A 12,562-nucleotide genomic window follows, 5' to 3' on the forward strand; every position below is an offset into this window, starting at 1 on the left:
ATGGGCTGTTTACCCTGCTCCAATCTGTATTACTCCCCTCTCTGTGTCACTGAGGAGTGACAAGCCATCTAGGTTTTTCATGTTTCCACTACCTATATGAGATGCTCCATAGAGCTTCTAAAAGAGTTAAACTCAGATAAAGGAATTACAGATAAAGCTGGGGAGGGTGAAAGGCCATTTTTGTGTGCATGTGTGTACTCTATTAAAAATTCTAGGATCATATATGGTATTTTTAGATCTTTTTTATCTTTCACTTATATTTAAGAGGACCACTTTCTGAGAAAAATAAAAGGTGCTATAAAAACCACACAAGAAGAATGCTCTGGCAAACATAACTTACAATAGAAGTGACCACAGCTAGGTAATAGGGCATGTCTGGAACTGACAGTACCTAGTCACTTCTCGAAATCTTTCCTACAAAGATAACTTGGCAAGGTGGCAGGACTCCTGGTTTCCTTGTTGAGGAAGTAGACTGACTACCTATATCTTTCTTTGGGCCACTCTGTTGTCTGATGCTTATGAAGAATCAGGAAATTTTCTGAGAAGTATCTTGTGTAATGAGCAATATTAGATATGCTGTTATTTAGCTCTTAAAAATTAATATCAGGGAGAATTTTATAAAAATCATGAGCTCCCTATTTTTGTGCCCCAGGAAGCGGTTAAAACATACAAACTGCATCAATAAACTTGTTAGGCAGCATATTTTGCCTTCTATTATTTTTTTCTTTGTTCAAAATGAAGTGAACCCATTTTCAGGATTGAAGTGTATTTCAAGCACCAAGCAAGGTATAAATGCTTTAAAATTAGACTTAAAAGAATTTGCCTTTGGACAACAATCAATCAACTCAGGTCAGATACAATACTAAAAAAGCAATGCCCATCATTTTGTTTATAGTCACTATGGGGGAAAATCACACTATACTTGTTTATTAAAGTCCACACTTTTTTATTATAAAAGTTTAAAGTAATCTTAAGAAATTTTCATGTATTTAACAAATACTATGTTGCTTGAGTTGCATTTCTGTTGACTCCCTGAGTCTTATCCACGATAATGACCAAGTCCATCTAGAAGAAAAATGTTATGAGCTCTCCAGGCATTTATTGCCTCATATGTTCTCATTTACATATAGAACCTTACTCTCTTTTCTATTTATACAAAGATAGAAATAAAAGCTAATAGTGGCAACAAATTAATCTAGCCTTCAGATATCTCTCTGACAGAAACTCTATTCTTCAGGTCTTTTTAGATGTCTCCAGCCCACATCACTAATTTATTTTATTGTAATGCACACCAGGATAGTGTTTCCCTTTCTGCAACATTCTATAGTTGAGTTCTAGGTTTTATATCTTAATAGTTATAATTTGTAAATTATGCTAGGATTTTAGGTTTCTTAGATATTGTCTTTTCACTGATTTTAATGTCATATTTTCACTCCTTAGGTTATTTAACTAACAGGGATACTATTAAGAGATTATAGGTAACAGAGCTCAAATATATAGTTAAATTGTATTCAAAACCCTTAAGCTCATCTTTACATTCTCTTTCTGCATCATCCTTCTCTATGCTGCATTTCCATAGTAAACTGTCCACAGAGTTGCTTAAAATTTGGGCTAAAATCATGGATCATCGATGTCATCACAGATTCTATGATGTTAATAGAAAGACACTGTGTGTCTACTTTAATTGCCCTTGTGACCAGTTCCAATAAACTCCACTGAATGGGCTGCACTTATATAAGCGTGTGATTTCAACTGTGGTAGTATTTCACTCTAGGGGAGATTCGTGGGGGCATTTTTAGTCACAGTTATGAAAGAATTTCAGTGTCACAATTCTCCTGCCTTAAAGAATTGCCTTACATGTCTCAAGGGCATTCATGTAGGTGAAAAGCCTGTTTATTCATAAACTGAGCTTTAAAATGAACTACTTCACATATAAAATACCACAATGTACTTTTTACATGAGGTTAATATAAATTGAAATTTCTAGAGCTACAAATTCCATGTAGAGGTAAGAATATATATTGTTTTATTCAGAACTTTATCAGAAATTGTTTACCATTTTGGAAAATTATGCCACTTTGAGCTACACTCCTTATGACATTTGAGTGGCTAATACAAAATTTCAGAGTTTAGATTACAATCTGTGTTTGGATCTGTCATTTGTAAGTATGTAAGCTAAGAGATTTGAGTCTTCTTTATCAGTGTTGGAACCAAATATTATTAAATTTGCAGAGAATTACCAAAATCACACTAATAAAAGTTCCTTCAAAAATATTTCATATAAATATCCTCCTATATATGTAAAATGATATGGAACAATGAAAAGAAAACTATGTCTTAAAAAAGATATACTTGAAATTATTTATTTGTCTTTGGGTTGCATGTTGGTTTTCAATTTCATTCTCAAAACTCCCTGAAGATCTGCCACAACTTCTCTATAATGTCTTAATTGCCATTTCATTTTCCATTCCATCTTCTGTTTCTCATTATATAACAAAACATGTTTACAGGATCCTTTTTATGTATTAGAGGATGAATATATGTCCTGACATCTAGTGGGATTTCTTTCTTCTGTGGAATTCACTACTATTGCATTATATCACATAATGTATCATTTTAACACTACTATTAAAAGCAAGAGCTAGATCACTTGTGAGAATACCATGATCATTATTTTCGCTTCAGTTTGTATTGGTATATTAATCATAATTCAATTTTAGTTACTTCCCATTTTAAAAATTCGTATATAAATAAGTCTGATCTAGTTCTTGACTCCAATGATGGTTTTTTTTATGCTGCCCATCCATACTCCTGCTGTACCATTTTATCTGGTACCTGTATGAATGTTTTCTCATGTACTTATTGCTTTTAAAACCACATTTTCTTCATATGTCTGATTATTGCATTATGTTTCTTAGTGTAGTTATATTTGAACACTAACATTGAAATAAATATTTTATTATAAACTGCTTTTCTTTTATTTCTCCCATATATTACAGTTAGGGAATCATGTTGATATTTTAGAACTAGGTTAAATTATCTTAGAGTTCCATTTCAGGATAGCAAAATAAGTATAACAAAATATTTGTAGAGAGAAAGAGACACTGGATCTGATATGACTGAGAAACTGGTTGATAAAATGCCCTACTCAGATTTGGCTTCAGAATTTGCAACTTCATTGCATTCACTAATTGAGCTTCTCTTATTTGCTAAACTGGTACTCTATTTTTTTTTTTTTTTGGCTTAGTCTTAAAGAGTTAATTCAGATTTTCTTTTAATATACATTTTAATTAATTCAGCAAAACTTAAAATATTACTTAAACTAACTTGTGCGTGCTACTTAGAAAAGGCATTTAAAATTTATTTAATGCTGTATAAAAAAGATAATTATGCTTCTTTCCACTGATTTTAAAGCAGATGTTTAAATGAAGAAGTCTTCTAGAGTCTGCAAGATAATCAGTGTTGGCTTAGGTTCCTCTAAGCCCATCTAAATGCACATGAAAAAAAATTCAACATTTTAATTAAGGTATATATTAACAATATCCCTATTTCACCAATTGTAAACCTAAGCGGACAGAATATGAGGCCAAAAAAGAAGAATAATAAAGGACCAGAATACATGGTTTCCTACCTCCTAAGTCTATATTCAGAGAGGCCTTGGTTGAGGATTTAAAGGTGAAAGGCAGCCTCACTGAGAGTGATCATGAACAGATGGGATTTAGGATTCTAATGAAAGAAAGGAGAATAACCTGAAAAACAAAGTAAATAAATTTAAAGGAAATGAATGGGCAGAAATAGAGGGAAATAAGAGATTCAGTAGAAAGTAATGTAAAATTTAAGAGCACAGAGGACTTGATGTTCTTAAGAGAAGCATTTATAAGATGAATGACCAGATTACATTTCTCAATATATTAGGAGAAGGTGGAAAACAGGTGACCAAGTAGACTAAACCAACAGCTGGACAGTGCTATAATATATTTCAAGTGTCTGATTAAACTTAAAGTAGGCCAGCTTCCAGCTACAAAGAAATACTTACATTTGGAAATAAAGCCAGAAGCTAAAGCCACAATTGGGAAGAATTTTAGATTAAAAATATTTAAAATTTGTATGACGAGGCTATTTAAATTTATCATGAGTTATGAGATGCTAATGGAGAATATATTTTTCTTTTAGATGGTGCTGGAAATATAGCTAAGAGCATCTGATAGATTTAAAAAATAATAATGCTGCTTAAAAAAGTCATTTTTGAGGGCCAAATGTGATCAGAAAGAAGGAAACCAAACAAGGGTTGTTTTTAAATCATCAGGTATTTGTACAATTTTTCGTAGGGCACTGAGTTTATTTTTAGCTAAAGTTTAATAAAACTCAAATTGCTGAATTGACTTAACATGAAAGAAGATGCAAATGCGGTGTTTAATAATTAAACTTTGTAAAAGAACACTGTCAGTAAATATAAGGAAACTAGTTTAGCACTTAGAAAGATACATAAGAGGTAATCATCAAATTATTTTTCTTCACATTGTTTCAGTGCATGACATATTATTTGCAGGAGAAAACTATTTTCATGGAAAATCAATTTGCAAATTCTTATCAAATGAGAAGAAACTGGGTAACGGTCAATATAACCTATAAGAAACAAGTTATATTAGATTAATTTATTTCATTTATGAGTCATATAGGCTAGAGAGGTGGTAAAAGCTGTAACGAACCTTGAAAATAGTTTTACTTCAGAGTCATATGACAGATTCATAGATAAACTGGAAATGGAACACTCCAGTGTTAGAGGGAAGCTGGGTTACTTGAGATAACAAGGAGGTGGAAGCATTAAAGGGGCAAAATTGTATCATGACTTATTTATGAAGTACAGAAAGTGACATAGGTTTTTATTGATGACTTGGAAAGCAAAATAGACAAAAGCCACTACGTTTGAGGTAAAAATTAATATATGAACGATGGAGGTAGGATTAGGTACCTCTCTCACATATTAGAGAAATTGTGAAAAAATTGTAATACATACATATGTATATGCAGAATGTGCAATTTATTTGAAATTGCTTTTCCACCCTTTGACAATGGATTAGACTTTTAACGAAGAACTTTGAAGTGTTAGCTTAAGGAATATGAATGCTAAGGAAATTTATTAAAGGGAAACAAAATAGATCCTAAGAAAGAAGATTAAGTGAAAATTAGTTTTAGAAATAAGATTGAGTACCAATTTGCTGTCTTTTTACTGTGATATTGCATCAGGATTAGTAGTAGTCACCTATTATTTCTGTCCAGTAGAAATAGATGCAGGGGCAAAATACATATTAGAAAGGAGGATTTAGGTTATCTCTTTGTGTAGCAGGCACTAACACAGACTTCCTGAGAAAGTTAAAGAATGGCCTCCTCCAGGGATAAATGTACCACCTGTGCAAGGGATTTAGCCATCGCCTCACCTGACATGAATAAACCAGATGATCTTGAAGACATTACCAACACATTCCTAAATTATTTATTTTATTATGGTAAATAAGTGGTTTTTTTTGGTTGAATTAGATATTAAAATTATAATTTTGCATTTTGTACACAAAGCAGTGTAGAAACCTGCATCTTTTAGTCTTATTTAGATCTGATATAGAAGCAAAGTCAAAAAATTTAAAATTCATGCTTAATATAGGGTCCTGTAACTAATTAGCAGTAATAATGGCTTTGTGAAAAATCTTCGAGGCAGACACTTAAACATTGTTAGTAGTTTTCAAAACCAGAGCTTGAAAAGTGTAATGAAGACTTTGGAGTGAATATTTACATTAAATTTTATTGTTTGCAAATGTGTTCTCCTATATGGGGATATAACTTCTTAAGTATTAATATATGAAAACTTTCTACTATAGTTTAGAGATTTGTAATGCCAAATTCTGGCTTTGATGATTTTACCATATACTTTAAATCATGATTGTAAAATTGATGTGCAATCTGAAATCTATGTAATAAATAAAGAATATCCGTATTCAAATACTACTCCTACTAAAAATGAGAGAGTTGAGAAAAAAGGATTGGAGAGTAAATGAATTATTTTGACACTAAAATTATTATGACACTAAAATGAAATAACTGTATATATATGCAAACTCATAATTGGAAAAGTTAAACAACTCCAATTTTCTATTTATTGAAAAAAAATCAGATTCATTTATCTCTACATGTAAAAATCATCTGAAAATTAATTAATGCCTACTAATTTACTGCTACCTGTTAAATCCTAAAGCCAATTGGCAAGACTATCTGTATCCTGCTTACTGAGGTTACATTCTGAATTATATCAAGGCAAACCACCACACACAGTTAACAGTAATTTGCACAGTTTTAGAAATCACAGTGGACAGGCCAAAAAAAAGAACAAAAGAAGAATGATGTAGGTGAAATCCCATTTCACTATTAGGGTCAACCTTCATAGACCCTTTTTAAAATTCTTACAAAATAAAATTGGGGTGGGTTTTGGGGAGATACTGCCATAATTTCCCTGATTTTTTTTTTGAGACAACTTCCCTGATTTTTAAATTTCCCTAGGCTGCTGACCAAACATCTTTGGTTCCTAGTACGATTAATACATAAACATCACCAACTCTGATTTATTTTAGGGAAGCAATTGAGAAATCAATATACAAAATTTCACAGTAGTCAGTGTACCAGTGACATAAAGGAGAGAGTGGCCAAAACAGTGAATTCTAAGCAATGATCATTACTGGTGGAGACGTGTTCATGCAACACACATGCACAAAATAAGTCACTATCACCATTTGCACACCCACAGCAGCATGCATGGCCATTGCTGAAAGACCAAGTCCCAACGGTTTTCAATTTGATGATGATCATATGGTTATTATATTCTGTGACCCTTGTATCTACTATGATATAGTAGAAAACAGAAGTGAATTTCAAATTTTTAGCCCAATCCAAATTTATGCAGAGTATTGCCAGTTAAACATAACCCTGTGGTAGTTGTAGGTCATGCCAGTGATTTCAGACTAATATAGAACACAGTTAAAAATGATTAAAATATAATAGAGAAAAATAGAAAATGACTATCATGCATGTGTAGTTTACTACTACAGTAAGCTTAAAACCATACCCCCTGCCATCCAGGAACGTGAAACTAGTTTTAAGGAAACAAAAGAGGAACAAGTGAAGTGATGCTGTCATGGAGCACTTTGCTTATCTTATTTAATCTTGCACTCAAAATTTTTGTTTTCCTGAAATAGGCTTTTGTGCCTCTGTCACATTGGAATATATTTTGCTCGATATTTGTTTCTTTCCAAATGATTTAAATATTTAGGAAGTATTTGTTGTCAACCTAGCCTTATAATTCTTGCAGGCAAAAGGAGCTCATAATCATTTTGGTGACACAGCAGAGAAGTAACAATGTCTCTAGCAAAATCAAGCCACGATGTCTCCACCAGGCACCCAACTAGCTAAGGGCGGCATACAGCAGGCAAGTTAACATGCCAAGTAAAGGGGCACGTTGAGCATCAGATGGTGAAAATTGAGTTTGTACATTACCTTTGACATTGCGACCATTGTCTGTTTTGAGAGCATAAGGATAAAAAAAGAGAAATACAAAAAGAAGACTAAAATTATATTATATACACTGAATTACCTGTGTAAAAACAGAGAAGTCAGAATATGATGGAAAATTTCTCTTCAATTGAAATTAACGTTGTGTACTATTCAACCAAGTAACATGCATATACTAAAAATAATATCCGTCATAATATACATTCTTATTTAAATATATGAAGCATTTATCTCAATTTAAATGGATTCCAAAGTACAGATTTTATAATTACGACAGTTTAGAAATAGACTTCCCCAGCTGCCTAAAGTTGTGACAAAAACTTTCAACCTTGTCAACAGTGAATTTTAGTGTCTCCTCTACTGTTACTTAGAATATACTCAAAGGAAGACTCCACATTATGCATATTTAGTACTTTTTTGCATATACTTTAACCTAGTATGTTAATAAGAAAAATGTTTCTAAGATAACAGTTTCATTTTCTTTTTTTTATTTTTATTTTTATTTTGAGACAGAGTTTTGCTCTTGTTGACCAGATTGGAGTGCAATGGCATGATCTCAGCTCACTGCCACCTCCGCCTCCTGGGTTCAAGTGATTCTCTTGCCTCAGCCTTCTGAGTAGCTGGGACCGCAGGCATGCACCCCCACTCCCAGCTAATTTTGTATTTTTAGTAGGGACGGGGTTTCTCCATGTTGGTCAGGCTGATCCTTGAACTCCCAACCTCAGGTGATCCTCCCACTTCTGCCCCTCAGAGTGCTGGGATTACAGGCGTGAGCCTAATTTAGAATATTAATGGCTTTGTGAAAAATCTTAGAGGCAGACACTTAAACATTGTTAATAGTTTTCAAAACCAGAGCTTGAAAAATGTAATGAAGATTTTGGAGTGAATATTTACATTAAATTTTATTAAGCTTGCAAATGTTTTCTCCAATTTGGGGATATAACTTCTTAAGTATTAATATGTGAAAACTTTCTACAATGGTTTAGAGATTTGTAATGTCAAATTCTGACTTTGATGATTCTACCATATACTTTAAATTGCACCCTGCCAACAGTTTCCTTTTCTTTCCCTTCCTTCCTTTCCTTTCTTCCTTCCCTCCTTCCTTCCTTCCTTCCTTCCTTNCCTCCTCCCTCCTTCCTTCCTTCCTTCCTTCCTTCCTTCCTTCCTTCCTTCCTTCCTTCCTTCTTTCTTTCCTTCCTTTTTTCCCTTTGGGACAAGGTCTGGCTATATCTCTCTGGATAAACGAACTCCTGGGCTCAAGTATCCTCATGCCTCAGCCTCCTTTGTAGCTGGGACTACAACCATGTCACTCTGCCTGACTCCACTGTGCCTGGCTCCAACTTACATCATTAATCACAATTTTATTAACTTCCCTCCTCCAAATGTTCTTCAATGTATAGTTTGAAAACAACAAATATAACTCAAAGAGTCATTCTTAGGCAAAAATAATTGTAAGAAGTAAATGAAAGATTAGACTGTTTAAAAAATATAAACTTTTTTATTTATGTTGTCACAATGAATTCAGTGTAATAAGTAAAATTTTAAAAATTTTATTTGTAATAAAATGGGCTCTTAAAATCTGAGGTAAATATTTTCATGTTTATTTGGGATCAACAATCTAAATGTTACATACTTGCTACTAACAAAATATGCATTACTAGCTATGAAACACACAAGCTTAAAATAAATGTCACTGTCATATCAAAACCATTCAAATATATCCAAGATTTGAAAAATCTATTCAGCATTTTGTTGGTATGTATGCTAACACTGTACCCATTTAAAATCTTGAGATATATCATAATAATTTCAAAGCTCACAAATGAAGTAGTTCTAAGAGTGTGGTATATTGCATTGCTAGCTGATATTGCATTGGACAAAGACATGCAAATAAAATTGTGGTCTTAGATTACAACTCCCTTTCTTCTTTGAGAGAATCACAAAAAAACAAATAGAGATAGTGGAAGGGATCTTGATTACCCAGAATGAAACTCTCTATCAGAAAGCTGGGTCCAAAAACCATTAGTAAAATATCAACTGCTTGCAAGCAGTTATAAATTATAATTGTATTCGTTAAACCTGAAAATTCTATGTAAAGATTTACCAATCCCAAGAAAACTAACAAAACATTATATTATATAGTTATTACTGCTTTGACCTTCCAAGGCAGAGAGTGGCTTGTGCACCTAGCTGAGATCTGCTTGTTATTCCTCCATGACAATGTAAGTAAAGAAATTGGAGTAAATATTTAGAACCTTTGGTAGCAGTTTGACAGAGTAATTTCATTTCTGATTAATCTAATAAGAAAAAAATTGGCGTTTATATTTTATGTCTTTTTTATATTTCATTGTTCTAGTAGTATATTTTTATTGCATTCACAAATGTATTGGTCAGTGATGAGTTAGATAACAAAATTCTGGTTCTTTATCAAAGATGATTTGAAAAGTATGGTTCTAAGGTACTTGACAATGTGGATTAAATGAAAGGATAAGGTAAAATATTATGCATTAAGATATCTGCAAAATATTTAAAGTTCTGTGAAAATAGCCTATACAGGAGAACTTTTTTTTATTTGAATGAGGAGACCACAATCTGCATTTGAAATCTTGTGCATGATTTCACCTGTTAATCAGTTACATGAATTCATAAAACTAAAATCAGTTCTAAAAGTTTTCCATCTTTCCTTATCAATGGCTCAATTTCTAAAATATATGAAATTATAAAGTCTTAAGAAGTGTAGTTTCTTTTTTGCTAATCAGTGATTTTGTAGTTAAAATTCCTGTAAAGATTGCTCTAAAATTTGCTCTAAAATTGCTCTAAAATACAGTCTGAATTTATCAATCTATAGTCACATGTTGACTATAGCATAATCTGTAAGAAAGTAATACAGTTTCTGAAAATAGCTTACTTTGGGTGAGGGAGAAAAATCGAGTATGATCTTAGCACCAAATGTTTATGTATAGTACCTGTACTGAGAAATCCAAAAATATTAAATCATTCTTTCTCATAATTGTATCAGTAACTGTGCACTAAATGGAGATCATATAAATTGAAAACAATGAAGCTAAATCACGAAATATAATCTAAACTAATCAGCACCACTGTCCAACACAGGCTGTCTGTACAATGCACTAATTATGTATCAGTTTGATTTTCAAATTTTTTTTTTTAATTTTATTATACTACTGTTATAAGTCAGGATCTCTCTAGGGAATCTCTAAAAGGGCAATTTCTGGAAAGTCAGTATGATTGCTAAAAGTGACCACACTAACTAAACTAGCTTAAATATATGCTGATCATTTGAATTACCACATTGAATTTATCATTGCTGTTCAGCCACAGGACTCACTGATCAAAGATCAAATTCTAGTTGTTTCATTGTGTCAGGAAATATTGAACCTGCCATTTCTAAATGGAATAGGGCCTTAGATGACTATCCAACTTGGGAATTGGCCTTGTATTTTCATTTTCCCCTCTCTTTGGCCCACATATTAAAATGGATATGCTAATTTGCTCTTGTATCTGTTTTTGAGATACTGATTTGTCTTTCTTTGAACTTTTTCCTGCCAACTCTTTCTTTCACCTCTTCTGCCTTCTCTGCTTCATGGTACCCTTTAGATAAAGATCCTCTGCATGATTTACTCCTAAGACCTCAGTTTAGCTTCAGAGTATGATAGAGTAGGTAACTCATTATTTTCTGATCTGCATGATTTTGAAACAAAATTCATGAGCACAGTCCTCTCAATGTCACCTGGTCTTCTCAATGTTACACCAATTGTTATTGAGTAACTGCCGTGAAGTAGACGATTGTGCTAGGTACTAAGGCTGCAGAGCTCACTGTGCCAGAGTGCCTATGCTGGAGGAGCTCACAGCAACATAATTGTTTGCTTACATATCTGAAAAGAATGACAGACATATACTATACAATAAATACAAAATGTAATCCATGCTGCACTATATGTAAGTATTGGTTTGTACACTCGAGTGTGAAATGATTTAATTATTCTGGTTTGGGAAGGGGAAAGTGGGTCCCTGCCAGTGGGTAGTAGTGTAAGGAAAGACAACCTGGGGAAGAGTATTCCAGGCATAACAAAGGAGTGAAGCAGGAAAACACATGTTACATTTTTGAGAAAAGGCAAATTATATCTGTGCAGTTGTAGAATAGAATATGTAGTAGGGAAGGGAGTCTAGCTGGGGCTAGAAATGAGGCTGGAAAAATAAGTGTGATAAACTGACAAAGTGCCTAATACCCCATACTAAGAATTAATGTTTTAAAGACAAAACTACCAGCAGCCTGGATAGCAAGTCTCTCAAGAATTCAAATCTATGGGAGTCTGAAAAGTGGGTCTGATGTACCCATGCCAGGAAAAGGCAAGAGATTCAATAAAAATCACGTATGGCAAGGTTTCATGGAGGTGCAGGAGTGAGGAAGGAAAAAGACTGCATAGATTTGATTGTAGACTATGGAGACAGGCAGTCCTGAGTTTGAAGCCAGGCTCTCACACTGACCAGCTCTGTAACCTTGGTCTAGTTATTTATTTAACATATCTGAGCCTCCATTTCCTCATTTATCAAATAGGGCTTAAAATGATTCCTAATTTGGGTTTGTTATGAGAGTAAAATGAGACTTAATGTGTGTTAAGTACTTACATTGCTTCAGATATAGTAAGTATTTAACCAATGTTATAAATTACCATGTTCATGATGAATTGCTTCTGTCATTGCCTTTTAAGTATCTTTAATTTCACTACTGGCTCATTTAAGAATGTGAATACAAAGAGGCCAGGGATAAATAAATTCTGATTTGCTTTTCAATTTGGTTTTCGTTGAGATCAGGATTTTCAGGATTTTTTTCCTCTTCAAATTTTTCCCCTTCTTCCTACCTATCTTGTACCCCTGTCAGCTTATGCCTTTCTCATCACACAGTACATCACAGTCCTATGCTGCTCCCTTTAGAAATCGCTGGTCAATGAACGAGCCCTCTGATGGCATACAATTCTTTCTTCCC

The 12,562-nt window shown here is 33.2% G+C and overlaps 1 protein-coding gene across 1 annotated transcript in view; it reads right to left on the reverse strand.

The window, feature by feature from the left end:
* KCNH7 (potassium voltage-gated channel subfamily H member 7) overlaps positions 1-12,562 on the reverse strand; it is a 470,024-nt gene that overhangs the window by 141,427 nt on the left and 316,035 nt on the right. Inside the window, exon 5 of the mRNA XM_037745216.1 lies at positions 7,540-7,560. Coding sequence (XP_037601144.1) covers positions 7,540-7,560 — 21 coding nt within the window. The remainder of the gene's footprint in view (positions 1-7,539; positions 7,561-12,562) is intronic.

This window comes from Cebus imitator, unplaced genomic scaffold (assembly GCF_001604975.1).
Source record: "Cebus imitator isolate Cc_AM_T3 unplaced genomic scaffold, Cebus_imitator-1.0 Scaffold10, whole genome shotgun sequence".
Taxonomy (NCBI): domain Eukaryota; kingdom Metazoa; phylum Chordata; class Mammalia; order Primates; family Cebidae; genus Cebus; species Cebus imitator.